Consider the following 19,019-nt stretch of genomic DNA (forward strand, 5'->3'; position numbering starts at 1 on the left):
TCTATTCTATTCTATGCTATTCTATTCCATTCCATTCCATTCTATTCCATTCCATTCCATTCTATTCTGTGCTATGCTATTCCATTCTATTCTATTCTATTCTATGCTATTCTATGCTATGCTATGCTAGTCTATTGTATTCTATTCTATTGTATTCTATGCCATTCTATTCCATTCCATTCCATTCCATTCTATTCTATTCTATATACATATTTAAAATACATATTAAAACACTGATTAAAAATATTGGAAAAAAAATAGTGATTTTTTTTTAAAAAATGGTTTAAAATACTGCTTTAAATTACCAGTTTAAAAAAAAAAAACCCTACAGATTTAAAAAGAAAATAATTGTTTAAAATACTGATTAAAAAATACTGAATGAAAAATAGTGATTAAAAAAAATGATGTAAATATTGCTTACAATTGCAGGTTAAAAAAATAACTGATTTTTTAAAACCTAGTTAAAAATATATTAAAAAATACTGATTAAAAATACTGCATTAAAAAAAAATCATGATGTAAAAAAGTGATTTAAAATATTGCTTAAAATGACTGGTTAAAAAAATACATATTTTTTTTTAAAGAGTTATTTAAAATACTGATTAAAAATACTGAATAAAAATAGTGAGTAAAAAAAATGATAAAAAGTACTGCTTAAAATTAGTGGTTAAAAAAAAATACTGATCTCGCACCTTGAGTCCTGTGTCCAGTTCTGGGCCCCTCAGTTTAGGAAGGAGGTTGAGTTGCTGACACGAGTCCAGAGAAGGGCAACAAAGTTGGTGAGGGGTTTGGAACACGAGCCCTGTGAGGAGAGACTGAGGGAGCTGGGGTTGCTTAGCCTGGAGAAGAGGAGGCTCAGGGGTGACCTTATTGCTCTCTACAACTACCTGAAGGGAGGTTGTAGACAGGCAGAGGTTGGTCTCTTCTCCCAGGCAGCCAGCACCAGAACAAGAGGACACAGTCTCAGGCTGCACCAGGGGAGGTTTAGGCTAGAAGTTAGGAAGAAGTTCTACACAAAGAGAGTGATTGGCCATTGGAATGGGCTGCCCAGGGAGGTGGTGGAGTCACCGTCACTGGAGATGTTCAGGGGGAGACTTGATAGGGTGCTTGGTGCCATGGTTTAGTTGATTAGGTGTTGTTGGATTAGCTGATAGTTTGGACATGATGATCTTGATAGGGTGCTTCATGCCATGGGTTTAGTTGTTTAGGTGGGTTGGATTGGTTGCTGGGTCGGACACGATGATCTTGAAGGACTCTTCCTATCTGGTCTGGTCTATTCTATTCTATTCTGTTCTATTCTATTCTATTCTATCCTATCTGTTCTATTCTATTCTATTCTATTCTATTCTATTCTATTCTATTCTATTCTATTCTATTCTATTCTATTCTATTCTATTCTATTCTATGAGTTTGGAGCTGAATTTCGGTGACAAGTTCTCCACAGGTTCTCCATCCTGGCCCTGAGGCAGAGCACATCCCAGAGCGCCAGCAGGCTGCCACACAGGGACACCAGGGACAGCACCACCCTGGCAGGCTTCACCACGCAGTGCTCTGTCTGCCATGGTGGCACAGAGCGGCTTGGGTGGGAAAGGACCTGTCAGGCTGCTCCAGCCCAACCCCCTGCAGCCCCCAGGGACATCCCCAACCACAGCAGGCTGCTCACAGCCACAACCAACCTGACCCCCACTGCTGCCAGCCATGGGGCAGCTCCCACCTCTCTGGGCACCCTGGGCCATGCTCTCCCCGCCCTCAGGCTCAAACATTTCTCCCTTCTCTCCACTCTCAGTCTCCCTCTTGCACTCCAAACCCTCCCCCCTTGTCCTGGCACAACAGGCCCTGAGAGAAAGTCTGTCCCCAGCTTTCTGCTCAGCCTTTAGGCACTGCAAGGCCACCAGAAGCTGTCCCTGGAGCCTTCTCCTTTCCGGGCTGCACAGCCCCAAGCCTCCCAGCCTGGCCTCACAGCAGAGGGCTTCCAGCCCTGCCAGCACTGCTGTGGCCTCCTCTGGCCCTGCTCCACCAGGTCTGTCCCCAGTTTCTTCTCACCCTTTTAAGCCATGCAAGGCCACCCCATGATGCAGCGGGGGCTGAACCACCCCAACTCTGTCAGCTTTGTGTTTGGTCCTCTCTTTTCTCCACAGCCACTCTCTGCTGGGGAAGCCAAACAGTGTCACCAGTTTAGGGAGTCAAAGATGCAAAACCAGTCAGGTGAGACCAACACATCCCCAGGATGCTTTTAACTATTGCACTGGAAAGCTGAGAAATTGTTGCTTCCAGTCATTAACCATTGATTATTGATTATACCTGGCTCAGGGCAGCCCTGGAGACCAATCCAGGCTGGGGGAGAGGAGACTGAAAGCAGCCCTGCAGAGAAGGACTTGGGGTGCTGGGGGGCAGAAGCTGGAGAGGAGCCAGCAATGGGCACTGGCAGCACAGAAGGCCAAGGGCAGCCTGGGCTGCATCCAAAGCAGTGTGGCCAGAGCTGGAGAGAGGGGATCCTGCCCCTCTGCTCTGCTCTGGGGAGATCTCCCCTGCAGGGCTGTGTCCAGCTGTGGGGACACCACCAGAGGAGAGCCCTGGAGCTGCTGGAGAGGCTCCAGAGGAGGCCAGCAAGATGCTGAGAGGGCTGCAGAAGCTGTGCTGTGGGGCCAGGCTGGCAGAGCTGGGGCTGTGCAGCCTGCAGAAGGGAAGGCTGCAGGCAGAGCTGAGAGCTGCATTTGCATCTCTGCAGGGCAGCTGCAGGCAGGCTGGGGAGGGACTGTTGAGAAGGGGCTGTGGGGCTAGGCCCAGGGGCAGTGGTTTGGCAGTGGAGCAGGGCAGGGTTAGGTTGTCCCTCAGGAGGGAGCTGTGCAGAGGGAGGGTGGGGAGAGCCTGGCACAGGCTGCCCAGGGAGGTGGTGGAGGCTCCATCCCTGCAGCCACTCAAGCTGAGGCTGGCTGTGTGCCTGGGCAGCCTGCTCTGGCTGGAGCTGTCCCTGCTGAGTGCAGGGGGTTTGGACTGGGTGACCTTCAGAGGTGCCTTCCAACCCAAACCCCTCTGTGATTCACTGATTCTCTTTGGTCTTCACCAAGAAATAGAATTTCCACAACTGAGAATTCCATTTTCCATTTATCTGACCACACTTGGGGGAGGGGGCAGGGGGGAAAGAAAGAAAACAACAACAAATAAAACACACAAACCAAAACCAACCAAACAAACAAAACTAAGCCAAAAAGCAGTAGAGAAAACCAGATGAGAAGCACTTCCCTGTCTTCCTGACAGCTGTTGTGTTCAAACAGGGTTGGGTCCAGCCTGTATCTGATGAGCCAGAAAAAAAAAAAACCAAACAAACCCAAACCAAACTGAAAAACCCCAAAGCAAACAAAAACCAACCAGAAGTAAAGTCCTAGATGGTTTTGCTTTTTGTTTTGATTTGTTTTGTTTTGCTTTGCTTTCTTGAGAGGCAGAGAAGAGAATGAAAACTTTTGATGAGTTTCTGGGCAGCACAGAAGAAAGAGGAGGAAAAGAGATGAAACAAGCAAACTTGTGGGTCCATGGGTCCATGCCCCAGTGGAGGACAGTGACAAGTGGAGTCCCTCAGGGATCAGTCCTGGGACCAGGCTTGTTCAACATCTTTGTGGGTGCCATGGACAGTGGCATTGAGTGCACCCTCAGCAAGTTTGCTGATGACACCAAGTGTGTGGTGCAGCAGACACACTGGAGGGAAGGGATGCCATTCAGAGGGACCTTGACAGGCTGGAGAGGTGGGCACAAGCCAACCTCATGAGGTTCAACAAGACCAAGGGCAGGGTCCTGCATCTGGGTCGAGGCGATCCCAGGCACAAATCCAGGCTGGGCAGTGACTGGCTGGAAAGCAGCCCTGAGGAGAGAGACTTGGGGGTGCTGGGGGACAAGAGGCTCAACATGAGCTCTCAGTGTGCACTTGCAGCCCAGAAAGCCAATCAGATCCTGGGCTGCATCAAGAGAAGTGTGGCCAGCAGGGCAAGGGAGGTGATTCTCCCCCTCTGCTCAGCTCTGCTGAGACCCCACCTGCAGTACTGCCTCCAGTTCTGGAGCCCCTATTACAAGAGGGATCTGGAGGTGCTGGAAGGTGTCCAGAGAAGGGCCATGAGGCTGATCAGAGGGCTGGAGCACCTCTCCTGTGAGGACAGACTGAAAGAGTTGGGGCTGTTCAGTCTGGAGAAGAGAAGGCTCCGAGGTGACCTAATTGTGGCCTTCCAGTATCTGAAGGGGGACTACAAGAAGGCTGGGGAGGGACTTCTCAGGATGTCAGGTAGTGACAGGACTAGGGGGAATGGAATGAAGCTGGAGGTGGGGAGATTCAGGCTGGATGTGAGGAGGAAGTTCTTCCCCATGAGAGTGGTGAAGCCCTGGAATGGGTTGTCCAGGGAGGTGTTTGGGGCCCTGTCCCTGGAGGTGTTTAAGCCCAGGCTGGATGAGGCTCTGGCCAGGCTGATCTAGTGTGGGGTGTCCCTGGCCATGGCAGGGGGGTTGGAACTAGATGATCCTTGTGGTCCCTTCCAACCCTGACTGATACTATGACACTATTGATAAACTTTGTCTGGCTGGGGGTTCTTAGCACTTAATTTTAGCCCTTTTTTTCTCCCTTCTCTCTTTTTCTTTTTCTTTCTTTTTTTTTTTACCCTTTTTTTTTTTTTTTGTACTTTATTTAGTGAATTTGGTGAATGACTCATGAGCTGGCAGTGGTGCTATTATGCAAGTTGTACTAATAAAATATGTATGCTTGGCCAAAGGAAAAATAAAACACAAAAAAAAAAAAAAACCACCCAAAAACAAAAAACCAACCCTCCAAAAAATGTCATCTGATGCTGCCAGGATGCTGAGCACCTTCTCATTCAGAGGCATCTGACGTCAGCTGGGCTGCCCTTTGGAGATGGAGCACGGCACAAGAAAAGGGGAAAAAAGGGAAAACAAAAATGAGGCTGTGATTCTGGATGCCAATTTTAGACTCCCAGTACCTTGAATTCCACCTAAATGGGGCTTGGGGAACAGATCTCTGAGTGACTTTTAAAAGGGGAAGAAGAAGAAGAGGAAAAGGGAGAAGAAGAAAAGAAGAAAAAAAAGAAAAGGCAGGGGAAGAGGAGGAGGAGAAGGAGGAGGAGGAGAAGGAGGAGGAGGAAGAGGAGAAGGAGAAGGAGGAGAAGGAAGAGGAAGAGGAAGAGGAAGAGGAGGAGGAGGAGGAGGAGGAGGAGGAGGAGGAGGAGGAGGAGAAGGAGGAGAAGGAGGAGAAGGAGGAGAAGGAGGAGAAGGAGGAGAAGGAGGAGAAGGAGGAGAAGGAGGAGAAGGAGGAGAAGGAGGAGAAGGAGGAGAAGGAGGAGAAGGAGGAGAAGGAGGAGAAGGAGGAGAAGGAGGAGAAGGAGGAGAAGGAGGAGAAGGAGGAGAAGGAGGAGAAGGAGGAGGAGGAGGAGGAGGAGGAGGAGGAGGAGGAGGAGGAGGAGGAGGAGGAGGAGGAGCAGAAAAGGATAAGAAGTAGAAGAATGAGAATGTTTTAAAGTATTTGTTTACCACAGTGAAGAACCTCTGTTGCTGATGTGGCCACCAAGCCACATGAGCAAACCCCTGAGCCTGGGCTCTCCACCAGCTCCTTGCATCTGCTTCTGACCTGAGCTTCAGGGGGATGGTTTGCTTGGAGATGGAGCAAAGGAACAAGCAGAAAATACAACAGAAAGCACCAAGTGACTTTGAAAGTGCACTGCTGAATGCTACAGACAGCTGCAAGGAAACCTTTGATTTCCCCACCCCCAGCATTCATAGAGCCACAGAATGGTTTGGGTTGGAAAAGGCCTCTGAGCTCATCCAGTCCAACCACCAGCCCAGCCCCACCATGGGCACCAAACCCTGGCCCCAGGTGCCATGGCCACACCTTGCTGCAACACCTCCAGGCATGGGGACTCCACCACCGCCCTGGGCAGCCTGTGCCAATGATTAATCAGTGCCAGACTGGCTTGGGATAATTACTAGGAGCTCCTCCACTCAGACAGCCTGATCCTGGCCCAGGTGAGCAAGCTGGAACAAGCTGAGATGGCTTCATGCTTCCTGCTTTTCCATCCCCTGGTGACAGTGTGCTGCCTGCATCCTTCCCACATAAAAATCATCTGAACTTTGGTTAATAACAAATGTAGGCAGAAACAGCCAACCAGTGATGGGTTTCTGAAAGCAGTGGCAAGCCAGAGGAGCACTCTAGGAGAAACAACCACCCCAAAAGCAAGATTTCCTTGCCAGGCTGGGGCACAGCCAGCTGCCAAAAAGGCTGCAGGCAGGCAGAGTGGCTGTGGGGACTGGAGGAGGGGTCCAGGCACCTTCCCTCCAGGGGCCAAACCTCATCTCTATTCACCCAGTCTCTTAACTGCCACACAGGTTAGAGTGGATGATGGGCTGATGGATCAGCACAACCCTGAACACCCAACAGGGCACAGAACAACAGCACCCAGGATCTCAGAGAGTCACAGGATGGGAGGGGTTGGAAGGGACCCCTGGAGATCATCCAGCACAAGACCCCTGCTAAAGCAGGTTCACCCACAGCAGCTTGCCCAGGAGCACAATGCCTGGGGGGGTGGGGGGCAGTGGGGTGTTGGAAGCTCCCCACACATGGACACTCCACAACCTCTCTGGCAGCCTGGAGGACAATCACCTTTGCTGTCCTAAGTGCTAATTCAATCTAAACCTCCTTTGCTAATGATGTTGCTGTGATGCCTCTGAGTTCCAAGCCAGCAAAGCACCCCCAGGCTCTGGCACTGATGGCCATAGAGCAAAACCACCCAAAGAGGATTTGAGGCCCAAGCCCTGGAGAGCCACTGCATGGTGCTGAGGTTCTGCTGTGGTGCTTCCTCCCTTCTCCTGTGTGCACAGCTTTGAATCTCCACCTTATAGACACCCAACAAAAAACCATCTCCAAGCATGCTTCCACTGCTGTTCATAGCATCACAGCATGGTAGGGGCAGAAGGGACCCCTGGAGCTCCCCCAGCCCAAGCCCTGCTCCAGCAGGGCACCCACAGCAGCTTGCCCAGCAGCACAATGCCCAGGGGGGGTTGGAAGCTCTCCACACCAGGAGACTCCACAACCTCTCTGGGCAGCCTGCTCCAGGCCTCCAGCACCCTCACACCAAACAACTTTCTCCTCCTGCTCACATCCAACCTCCTGCCCTCCACTTTCTGCCCCTTGGCCTGTCCCTGGGCACCACTCAGCAGAGCCTGGCCCCAGCCTCTTGCCCCCCACAGCTCCTTTAGCTCTTGCTGAGCATTGCTCAGCTCCCCTCTGGGGCTGCTCTGCTTCAGGCTCTCAGCCCCAGGGCTGCCACAGAGCTGCTCCAGGACCCTCAGCAGCTTTGGGGCCTCTGTGTTCCTCTCCTTGTGCTGACTCAAGCTGCACAAGTCCCCACTGGCCTCATCTGCTGTTTCTGTTGGTTCCTCTGCTGGGCTTGTGGGGAATGGAGGAGAGAGAGAAGCATTAATCATAGTTTAAACAACATGGGAGCAGTCCTGAGGCAGCAGAGGCAGTGAGGCAGGAGGATGATTCCAGTCCCTTCATCATCCTTGCAGCTTCTCTTGGACTCTCTCCCTGCCTCTCTTGAACTGGGGAGCCCAGACCTGGCCCCAGCACTCCAGAGAAGGTCTCAGCAGAGCAGAGGGGGAGGAGAACATCCCTTGACCTGGTGGCCACAACTCTTCTTTCATGTAGCCCAGGTGTGGTAGTTTTAGGCTATGCCTTTACTATTTTTTTTCACAGATCTTCAGCAGAAAAAGTAGCAAAATGTAAACAAATCACTGCTGGGTGTGGAAAGGAAAATAAAGATCATTCTAAGCAATCCCATTGGAGAGATATCTACCATAAGATCTTGTTCCCAAAACAATTCTCCCTCTCCTCTCCTCTCCTCTCCTCTCCTCTCCTCTCCTCTCCTCTCCGAACCTCTCCCCTCCCCTCCCCTCCCCTCCCTTCCCCTCCTCTCCCTTCCCCTCCCCTCCCCTCCCCTCCTCTCCCCTCTTCTCCCCTCCTCTCCCCTCCTCTCCCCTCCAAGATACTAACTTGCTTCTGCTTGACCTTGGCTGCATTGTTTTGCCTGAGTCTCTGCTCCTTTCTCTCACCCCTTTTGTCCAGGGGGCTAAAGGGGAGGCAGAGAGGGAGAAGCTGGCAGCTTCCCCTGGTCCTTGGCCAGGGGGGTTCTTGTGCTGTCCATTAGCTGTAAATCCCTGTAGCTGTTGTCCATCCTGTAGATGTGGTACACATTCATTGCATTCCATTGCAGGTTGTAGCTCTGCTTGTAAATACAGCTCTCACTTGCTGCCAGCTGAGCTGCTCTGGCAAACTGAATGCTGGGGGGGGAAGGGGGGAGGGGGAAATTTCAACCCACCACACCAGGACACCATTTGGCTTCTTGGGAACAAGGCCACATTGCTCCCCTGCATTGCTGCCCTGTTCCTGTGCAGCTCCACAAGGTCAGCTGCAGCTGCTTGCCATCAGGCACGTTGCAGGAGCTGCAGCTCACTGAGAGGCTCCTGGGGCAGTGCCAGCAGGGAGGGTCTGCTTCCCGCAGCTGAGGAATGCAGCACAATCTGTCAGACCTGTCAGGGGTGACCCCAGGAGCACCACACAGCCTCTGTGCCACAGCCATGCATTAAACATGGCCTTTGGCCTCCAGCAGCCTGCAGCACCTTGTCTAGGTGCACCTCCTTATGAGATGGTCCTGTGCAGCTGCTTCACACTGGCAGAGCCATGGAATCACAGAATCAATTGTCAGGGCTGGAAGGGACCTCAAGGCTCACCCAGTCCCAGCCCCCTGCCATGGGCAGGGACACCTCACACCACAGCAGGTTGCTCACAGCCACCTCCAGCCTGGCTGCAAACACCTCCAGGCAGGAGGCTTCCACCACCTCCCTGGGCAACCTGTGCCAGGCTCTCACCACCCTCATGGGCAACAACTTCTTCCTCACAGCCAAGCTCAATCTCCCCACTTCTAGTTCTGCTCCATCCCCCCCAGGCCTATCACTCCCTGACACCCTCACAAGTCCCTCCCCAGCTTTCCTGCAGCCCCCTGCAGATCCTGGAAGGCCACAAGAAGCTCTCCTGGGAGCCTTCTCCTCTCCAGCCTGCACAGCCCCAACTCTCTCAGGCTGTCTCCATGGCAGAGCAGCTCCAGCCCTCTGCTCCTCCTCGGGGCCCTTCTCTGGACACCTTCCAGCACCTCCAGAGCCTTCCTGGGACAGAGGCTGCAGACCTGGACCCAGAGCTGCAGGTGGGGTCTGAGCAGAGTGGAGCAGAGGGGCAGAATCCCCTCCCTGGCCCTGCTGGCCACACTTCTCTGCATGCAGCCCAGGAGGATGTGAGTCACAGCATGGCAGAGGTTGGAGTGACCTCCAGAGACCACCCAGTCCAACCCCTGTACCAGAGCAAGATCTCCCAAGCCACACAGGAACACATCCAGGTGGGATTTGAATATCTCCAGAGAAGGAGACTTCACAATCTCTCTGGGCAGCCTGCTCCAGGGCCTCCAGTACCCCTCACACCACAAAGGTTTTCTCCTCATGTTTTGGTGGAACCTCCTGGGTCCCAATTCCATGGCCATATGCAATGCAGAGCTCGGGGTGAAGGCAGGGTGCTTAAAACTTTAGTCAGGAGCCCCGCCAGGGGGAATGCAAATTCACCCATGTCACAAGGTGAGACCACTTCAAAGGGCAGCCACTGATCTGCATGGTCCTCATCAGCAAGGCAAAGCAGGGACCACATGAGGTAGACAGGTGATGACTCTGGAAATTGCCCCTCTCTGGGGCTCAAAGCATCCCCCAAGGCCTCCAGGGATCCACCCTTACCCTCTCATCTCCTCCTTGCTGTCTAACAGGACATGGCACAGGCATCAGTTTGGATTTGAGACTTCTCACCACCTGGCTTACTCCTGCTACCCTTTTTCCCTGGAGGGAGCAGGGAGGGGATACTTGGGTGGGGAACACTCCCTGAAGACCAGGACACTGCTGCTGTGCCCTGCTGATTGATGCTGTGTGAGAGCAGAGTCCTGCACCTGGGCAGCAAGAACAAACTGCAGCAGCACAGGTTGGGAGGGGAACTGCTGGAGAGCAGCCTGGAGACAAGGACCTGGGAGTGCTGGGGGGCAGCAAGTTCTGCATGGCACAGCAATGTGCCCTGGGGGACAAGAAGGACAAGGGGGTCCTGGGGGCATTCAGAGGAGTGTGTCCAGCACAGCCAGGGAGGTTCTCCTCCCCCTCTGCTCTGCCCTCCTGAGACCTCACCTGGAAGACTGCAGCCAGCTCTGGGCTCCCCAGCTCAGGAGGGACAGGGAGCTGCTGCACAGAGCCCAAGGGAGGGCTACAAGGATGAGGAAGGGCCTGGAGCACTGCCTGGGGAGGAGAGGCTGAGAGCCCTGGGGCTGTTCAGTCTGCAGAGGAGAAGGCTGAGAGGGATCTGATCAATGTCTCTCAAGAGCTGAGGGCTGGGGGTCAGGAGGCAGGGGACAGGCTCTGCTCAGCTGCAGCCTGCCAGAGGCCAAGGGGCAGTGGATGGCAACTGCAGCCCAGGAGGTTCCAGCTCCAGAGGAGGAGGAAGTTCTGCAGTGGGAGGCTGCCAGAGCCCTGGAGCAGGCTGCCCAGAGAGGTTGTGGAGTCTCCTTCTGTGGAGCCTTTGCAGCCCTGTCTGGATGTGTTCCTCTGTGACCTGTGCTGGATTCTCTGCTCCTGCTCTGGCAGGGGCTTGCACTGGAAAATCTCCAGAGGTCCCTTCCAACCTCTAACATCCTCTGAGCTTGTGCCCATGCTAAGGAGCCACTCTTACTGCTCTCTTATGAACCACTTACTCACCATCCATCTGTTCACCAGCCAGCCTGAACCTGGCATGCCCCAGACAGCCCCAAATCTCCACCTGCTGTACGTGAGCTGTGCAGAGGGATGATCTGAGGAGGCAAAGCTGGTGAAGCATTGCCAGCTCCTGAGACCTTCTGTGTTTGTATGCGAACACAGAGCTACTGCATGTTGAGCCCCTTTGCACTGCAGAATGTTAGGGGCTGGAGGGGACCTCCAGAGATCATCCAGTCCAACACCCCTGCCCAAAGCAGGATCACCCAGGGTAGTCCACACAGGAATACATCCAGGTGGGGCTTGAAAGTCTCCAGAGAAGGAGATTCCACAACCTCCCTGGGCATCCTGTTACTCATCGTTCTTGTGATAACACTTCAAGAGTGTCACAGCAGCCCAGCATGGAGGGGCTGGAAGGGACCCCTGGAGCTCACCCAGCCCAACCCCCCTGCTCCAGCAGGGCACCCACAGCAGCTTGCCCAGCAGCACAGTGCCCAGGGGGGTTGGAAGCTCTCCACACCAGGAGACACCACGACCTCTCTGGGCAGCCTGCTCCAGGCCTCCAGCACCCTCACACCAAACAACTTTCTCCTCCCGCTCACATCCAACCTCCTGCCCTCCACTTTCTGCCCCTTGGCCCTTGGCCTGTCCCTGGGCACCACTCAGCAGAGCCTGGCCCCAGCCTCTTGCCCCCCACAGCTCCTTTAGCTCTTGCTGAGCATTGCTCAGCTCCCCTCTGGGGCTGCTCTGCTCCAGACTCTCAGCCCCAGGGCTCTCAGCCTATCCTCACCAGAAAGATGTTCCAGGCCCTTCATCATCCTCATAGTCTCCTTTGGATAATTTCCCTGTCTCTTGAGCTGGGGAGCCCAGAACTGGATCCAAGCCTCCGGGCGAGGTCTCAGTAGGGCAGACCAGAGGGGCAGGAGTACCTCCCTTGCCCTACTGCCCACACTCTTTTTCCATGCACCCAGAACACCCTCGGCCTTCTTGGCCGTGGGAGCACATTGCTGGCTCCTGGGTAACTTGTTACCGTCCAGCACTCCCAGATCCTTCTCCATGGAGCTGCTCTGCAGCAGGTCCCCCCTCGGCTGTCCTGCTGCAGCAGGTTGTTCCTCCCCAGATGCAGGACCCTACTCTTGCCCTGCTTGCACTTCATGAGGTCCTCCAAGTTCCATGAGTCCTCCAGACTGTTACCAGCTCACCCCGGCATTTAGTGCCCGTTCAGGCCACGCTGGCCAAGGCTGGAGGAGCTGAGGTGCCCGAGCAGCCCCGGCTCCTCCTGCCCAGCTCCGTACTGCTGGGGTATCCACAGCACCGCCGGCGCTGCCTTGCTGCCAGCTGAAGGTCCGCAAGCTTCGCCCAGCAGGGGACCAACTTTCGGGAAGAAAAGTTCCGTGTTCGTGTCTTTTTTCCCCCTCGAAAAACAGCGCCTAACTTTAAGGCTCTTGTTCCGGTGAGCGCCGTGCCGTCCCCAGCGCTCGCCGGGCGAGGGGCGCTGGGGAGCGCCGCCGCCCAGCAGGGGAACGGCTTTCGGGAGCAAAGTTCCGCGTTTCTGTCTTTCTTCCCCCAAACAAGGTCTGCCTAACATGAAGGTGTCGTTTCGGGTGAGCGCTGTCCCGTCCCCGGCCCTTGCAGAACGCCGGGGACCGCCGCCCGCTGCCGCCAAGCCTCCGCCCGCGCCCCTCCGCTCCCCGCCGCCCCCCCGCCGGCCCGGCCCGGCTCGGCTCGTCCCGGCCCGGCCCCATCAGGAAGAGGAGGGACCGGGCTGCGGGCGAGCCGTCAGTGGTGCCTAGGACCCGCTGCCAGCCGGGACCGGTCGCTTCCCTGCTCTCTTCCCCGCACAGCGCCGGGAGCTCGGCCGATATGTCGCAGCCCGGGACGGGGAACCAGCGTCCCCCCGCCCCGGTAAGGTTGGGGGGACCGGGAGCGGCGGAGCCCGCGGGAGGGATGTCTGCGGCGGGACGGGTCCGGCCCAGCCGCTTTGCCCTGCCCTACCCTACCCTGCCCTGTCCGCGCCGTGTGCTCGGCGGCGCCGCCCTGCCGCGGGGCCCCGGCGGGCGGGGGCCGCCCGGGGCGGGGGCGGCCGGCGGGGCGCGGCCCCGAGCCCGGCCGAGCTGCGGAGGGCTGGTGAGGAGCGGCGGGCAGCGCTATGGCCTTCGCCCGGTGGTGGTACGCCACGGTAAATAGGGGGCCGTGGCTGGGGGGAGAGCCTACGCCGCGCTCGGGTGGGGCGGTGGTGGTGATCCGAGGAGCGGGCGCGGGGGTACCGGCGGGGCTGCTTCCCCTCCTTTCGCTGTCAGGAGGGCTTAAAAGAAGGAGGGCGATAAGGAAGGGATTTTTGTGGTGTTGGGAGGGAGTAGCGGTGGTGTTACAGGCTGGTCCGGAAGGCGGTGTGCTCTGCTTGTGAACTTCCCGTAAACCGCCCCGCGCTCCGGGGGTGATTTAGGCTGAAAAATGTTTGTTTTTATTTTATTTCATTTCTCCGTGGTGGGGGTGGTGGCCGAAGTCTCCGTCATCCTCTGAGTAACGCAGGCTCTGCAGCTGACGAAGCTGTGCGGTCAGAGCGGAGCAGGGCAGGATGCGCCGGGGCTGGGGCGCAGCCGCTCTGCTCTGTGCGCCTCTCCCCGCAGCTTCGTGCCGGGATGCAGAGAGCTGGAGGAGCTGCCAGCAAGAGTCTTGCTCGACAGTGGTGTCCCTACCCCGCGGGACCCAGTGCTGGGACAGGTCTCCTTCATGCCTTTATCAGTGGTCAGAGTGAGGGCACTGAGGTTCCCTCAGGTTAGTTTGCAGATGGCACCGAGCTGGGTGGCTGTGTCCCATCTGCCAGAGGGCAGGGAAACTTTGCAGCAGGATCTGTAGTTGGTGGTGATCCTGAGGGTCTTTTCTAGCCTGAATGTGATTCCGTGAGAGCTGTGGGTTTGAGTGAAGTTCAACCAGGCCAAGTGCTGGGTCCTGCCCCTGGGTCACAGCAACCCCATGGGGAGCTACAGACCTGGGGATGTGTGGCTGGGAAGCTGCAGCCTGGAGAGGGACCTGGGGGTGTTGGTTGGCAGTTGACTGAACATGAGCCAGCAGTGCCCAGGTGGCCAAGAAGGCCAAAGGCATCCTGGCTTGGGTGAGAAACAGGGAGGGACAGGAGGTGACCATCCCCCTGTGCTCAGCACTGGGGAGGCCACACCTCAAGAGCTGTGTTCAGCTCTGGGCACCTCACTACAGGCAGGACATTGAGGGGCTGGAGCCTGTCCAGAGAAGGGCAACAAAGCTGGGGAAGGGTCTGGAGCCCCTGGGCTATGAAGAGTAGCTGAGGGGATGCTGGGGCTATTCAGGCTGGAGAAGAGGAGGCTCAGGGGAGACCTTATTGCTCTCTGCAGCTCCCTGAAGGAGGTTGGAGCAAGAAAGGGGCAGCCTGTGCTCCTTGGTGGCAAGGGACAGGACCAGAGGAAATGGTTCCAAGCTGCTCCAGGGGAGGCTCAAGTTGGATGTCAGGAAATATTTCTGCACTGGAAGGGTTCTCAACCATTGGAACAGGACAGTGCTGGAGTCACCATCCCTTGGGGGTGTTCAAGAAGCTGTGGACCTGGTGCTTGGGGATATGGTTTAGTGTTGAGCCTTCAGTCAAGGGCTGGCCTGGAGGAGCTTGGAGGTCTCTTCCAACATGGTTTAGCATTGAGCCTTCAGTGCTGGGTCAAGGGCTGTCCTGGAGGAGCTTGGAGGTCTCTTCCAGCATGGTTTAGCATTGAGCCTTCAGTGCTGGGTCAAGGGCTGGCCTGGAGGAGCTTGGAGGTCTCTTCCAGCCAGATGGTTTCTGTGATTCTGAGTCCTCACTTGCTGGGTCTTCCCTGAGCCAGCCACAGCTCTCTGTGTGCTGCCGCAGGGCTGAGCTGTCTGCTCCTTGCCATAAAGAGCTTGCCGCTGCTTTAAAAAGCTCTTCTTCATAGTTTATTAGCCCTATGAGGAAGCAGTTGGTCTCTTTCCTGAAGTGTGGGAAAAGATGGCATTCTGTTAATGTTTTACAGAGTATATAGGATCATAGATTTGGTTGGGAAGAGCCTTTAAGGTCATCCAGTCCAACCATTCTGCAGCTCTGCATGGAGCCAAACCATGACCCGCAGCACTGCTCTGAATCCTCTCCAGGGATGGGGACTCCATGCCTGCCCTGGGCAGCCTGGGCCAGGCCTGGGCAACCCCCAAGGGGAAAAAACCCAAGATTTGTTCCTCATGTCCCCACTCCCTAAGGTGGCTTTCTGGGAAAATACCATTTTAGTGTGTTTCCTAAATGCAGAATGAGGTAGATGAAATGTATTGGGTTGATAACTCTGCTTTCAAGTTGCTCTGAAGCAGCTTAGATCTGTGCTGAGTGATCTCTGGAGTCATTCCCTGTGTTAAGTCCAACCTATGGCACAGTGTGGTGGAGGTCAGGTCACAAGGAGGAATGACTGGGAATTGCTGCAGTAAAGTTAAGGGCCTTGTCAGTCCTTTGTCACTGAATCCAGGGTGAGAGAAGATACCAGGACAGGGTGATCAGGTAATGAAGCTGCTTATCCACATGCTGCTCTGTTGTTGGCACCAGGAGAGAACCTGGGGGCTAGCATCAGAAGGACCTGGAACTGCTGAAGAGGGTCCAGAGGAGGCCACCAAGATGATCAGAGAGCTGGAGAACCTTCCCTGTGGGGACAGGCTAGGAGAGTTGGGGCTGTTCAGCCTGGAGAAGAAAAGGCTCCAGGGAGACCTCAGAGGGCTTGGAGCTGGGTGGTTTTTGAGGTCTCTTCCATCCCAACCCATTCTGTGACTCTGTGAGGCTGGAGCTGTGTTGTGCCCTGGGAGACCTTGTGGTCTGCAGGTGTGAAGCACAGCAGAAAGGCTGGGAGAGAGGAACAGGTACAGGAGAGGTCACTTTGGCTGCTCTACCAGAAGTTTCTTACTGGCTAGCGTGAAGCAGAATGGGATGGGGCTGTCAGAAGAATCCATCCCTTGTGCTGCTCAGCTGTGGCTCCCCTGCCACCTCTCTCTATCTGGCAGCTTTCTGAGCAGCACCAAAGGTCTCTTGTCCTCTTCCCAGTGCCAGCTGAAAGCAGGAGTTGGATTCCTACCCCCATACAGCAGTGGACCTCCTGTGGTGCAGAGCTGGTGGACTGCAGCTGAGAATCTTGCTGAGCGCCTTCCCTTCTCACCCAGTTACCAAGCCACAGCCCTCTTGAGATGCCAGGCAGTGGCTGCCAACCCTCTGCTAATGGGGCCCCTGGGGTTCAGAAGCATTTCTTGAAGCAAGACCTTCAGCTGAAAGCAGATTTATTTGTGTGTATATATATATATATGTATCTATATATCTATATATATATCTTCATTTTGCTGCTGAGAATGCAGTTGTGTGTTCAGCTGTGGGTGTTGCGCTCTCTGCTCCTCACCCTGCTGGCTGATGAATGCTCCTTGAGTCAGAAGGGTGAAGGTGTGTCTGCAGAACAATGGTCTGGTGGCATTTTTGTGCACGGGGGGAAGATCTCAGGCTCAGCTTTCCTGTTCATACTTGTGTCTGGGGATGGGAGAAGCAAAGGTGCCTGCTGGAGCCACTCCACAGATGCCCAAGAGGGGACACTGTGAGCTCCGTGCTTCTGCTGGGACAGAGCTTATCCCCACCCCACTCCTCACAGTCCTGGCACTGGGCATCCTCTGGGTGCTGGGTCCTTCCTGGTGCAGGTTCTGTTGGTGTGGAGATGAGGAGATGGATTTAGGGAGGAAGGGCAGCACTGGGTTTGGCCCTGGTCACAGCCTGGCACACTCAGTAGGAGCTAAGGGAAGCTCCTGCATTCTGTGAGCTGGTTTAATAATGGGGCAGGGGGGAACCCCAAACAAACTGGGCCTGAATTGGTGATGCTACTTTGAAAGCTGCATCCAGACCTGAAGGAGGCAATGAATCAAGCCATGGAACACGTGAGATGTCCAGGAGGGCACTACGCAGGAGGAGAATACCCAGGAGGGCACTATCCAGTCCTGGAGGAGAGTACCCAGGAGGGCACCATCCAGGAGGACACTATCCAGAAGAGCACTATCCAGTCCTGGAGGAGAGTACCCAGGAGGGCACCATTCAGGAGGACACTATCCAGAAGAGCACTATCCAGTCCTGGAGGAGAGTACCCAGGAGGGCACCATTCAGGAGGACACTATCCAGAAGAGCACTATCCAGTCCTGGAGGAGAGTACCCAGGAGGGCACCATCCAAGAGGACACTATCCAGAAGAGCACTATCCAGTCCTGGAGGAGAGTACCTAGGAGGGCACCATCCAGGAGGACACTATCCAGAAGGACCTGCTGGCTTTGTTATCTGAACCCTCTGGATTCCAGGTGGCCCTTGGCTTTCAGAGAGTGGTGATGCTGAGCTGGGACTCCACAAGAGTGGCCAGCAGCTGCCTGTGTGGAGCCTGAGAGCGGAGCTGGCCCCAGAGGTGCCCCACTGCCAGCTCCCTGGTGCTGCTTTTCCTTGCTGTGCCTCTCTGGCAGCAGTGGCAAGCACTGTGTTAGTGGTGTCTGTGCTGAGAGTGCCAGGGCAGGGCAGGGAATCCATCCATCTCCCACCTGAGCAGACAAACCTGCAGGGCTGCTTGCTCCTCTGAAGAGACCCAGCTGGAACAGGAGAAGAGCATTTTCAGTTTGAACAGCTTGTCAGGGATCTTAGTCATGCCCCAACTGGTTTAAAACAAACAGCAAAACCCCAGCAAACCTGGATTGCTGGAGGTAGTCTGACTTCTAATTTTAATCTATTTTTTCCTTTCTCATCTGCTGCCATAATGGAAACAGATTAGAGGCATCCTTGGGTTTGGTTTTTGTTGTTGGTTGTTTTTTTTTACTCCTGGTTGTATTTATTCAGCTTAGAGCACTCTCTGTCAGCCTGCTTGAACACATTCCTCTGGTAGATAATGTGCATGGATCATTGCCTCTCCCCGTGTAGCCATGTAGAGAAAGATCTGTTAAGGAAATCATCATTGCTTCAGTGGGTGAGCAAATTTCACCTCCTGGTGCTCAGCCCTCAGACACAGAAGGGAATAAATTGGCCTCCAATCATCCTCCTGCCTTTTTGCTTAACAAAACCAAACCTCATGTGAATCCTCCTCCCCAGCTGTCTCAGCTGCTGTGGGGAGTAGCCCAGCCTGAGGTGTCAGATGATGGCTGTGTTATCACAGACTGGATTGGGGTGGAAGGGACCTCCAGGCTCATCCAGCTCCAAGCCCCTGCCATGGGCAGGGACACCTCCCACCAGCCCAGGCTGCTCAAGGCCTCATCCAGCCTGGCCCTCGACATCTCCAGGGAGGAGGCAGCCACAGCCTCCCTGGGCAACCTGTGCCAGGCTCTCCCCACCCTCACTGCCAGCAATTTCTTCCTCCTTTCCACTCTCAGTCTCCCCTCTCCCAGCCCCAAGCCATTGTCCCTGGTCCTGGCACTCCCAGCCCTTGTCCCATGTTCCTCCCCAGCTCTCCTGGAGCCCCTTCAGAGATTGGAAGGCTGCTCTGAGGTCTCCAAAGGTTATCTGGTGCACCCCCTGCCTGCTCATCAGCAGCTTCTTTGATATAGAGATGCCAGTAAGCACCAACCAGGAGGTCATTGCCACCCACTGTGCCCCTGGGCACTGCTGAGGCTGCAGCTTGAGTGCTGCCTTCAGCTCTGGGCCCCTCACTGCCAGAAGGAGACTGAGGGCTGGAGCAGGGGCAGAGAAGGGCAAGAAAGGTGGGGAAGGGTCTGGAGAAGAGGGCTGGGGAGGAGCAGCTGAGGGAGCTGGGGGGGTTGGTGTGGAGCAGAGGAGGCTGAGGGAGACCTCCTTGCTCTCTGCAGCTCCCTGAGAGGAGGCTGCAGCCAGCTGGGGCTTGGGCTCTGCTCCCATGGAACAAGTGAGAAGATGAGAGGAAATGTCCTGAAATTGTGCCAGGGGAGGTTGAGGTTGGTCATGAGGAACAATTTCTGTGGTGCCAGAGTGGTGAGGGACTGGCAGAGGCTGCCCAGGGAGGTGGTGGAGTCCCCATGGCTGGAGGTGCTGCAGCAAGCTGTGGCCATGGCACTTGGGGCCAGGGTTTGGTGCCCATGGTGGGGTTGGGTTGGGGTTAGACTGGATGAGCTCTCATTCCTCAGCAGCACTGCACTCTCTGGACACTGGCTTCAGAGCTTAAACATTGCCCAGAACGCTGCACCAAGGACAATCATGGCACAGCTGCTGCCCTG

The 19,019-nt window shown here is 55.2% G+C and overlaps 1 protein-coding gene across 1 annotated transcript in view; it reads left to right on the plus strand.

Moving 5' to 3' along the window:
- Positions 1–12,899: 12,899 nt before the first annotated feature.
- The window catches only part of CAST (calpastatin), a 66,117-nt gene continuing 59,997 nt past the window's right edge, over positions 12,900–19,019 (plus strand). The window contains exon 1 of the mRNA XM_054177798.1: positions 12,900–12,994. Within this exon, the coding sequence (XP_054033773.1) occupies positions 12,965–12,994 (30 nt within the window). The 5' untranslated portion in view covers positions 12,900–12,964. The remainder of the gene's footprint in view (positions 12,995–19,019) is intronic.

Source organism: Dryobates pubescens, chromosome Z (assembly GCF_014839835.1).
Source record: "Dryobates pubescens isolate bDryPub1 chromosome Z, bDryPub1.pri, whole genome shotgun sequence".
Taxonomy (NCBI): domain Eukaryota; kingdom Metazoa; phylum Chordata; class Aves; order Piciformes; family Picidae; genus Dryobates; species Dryobates pubescens.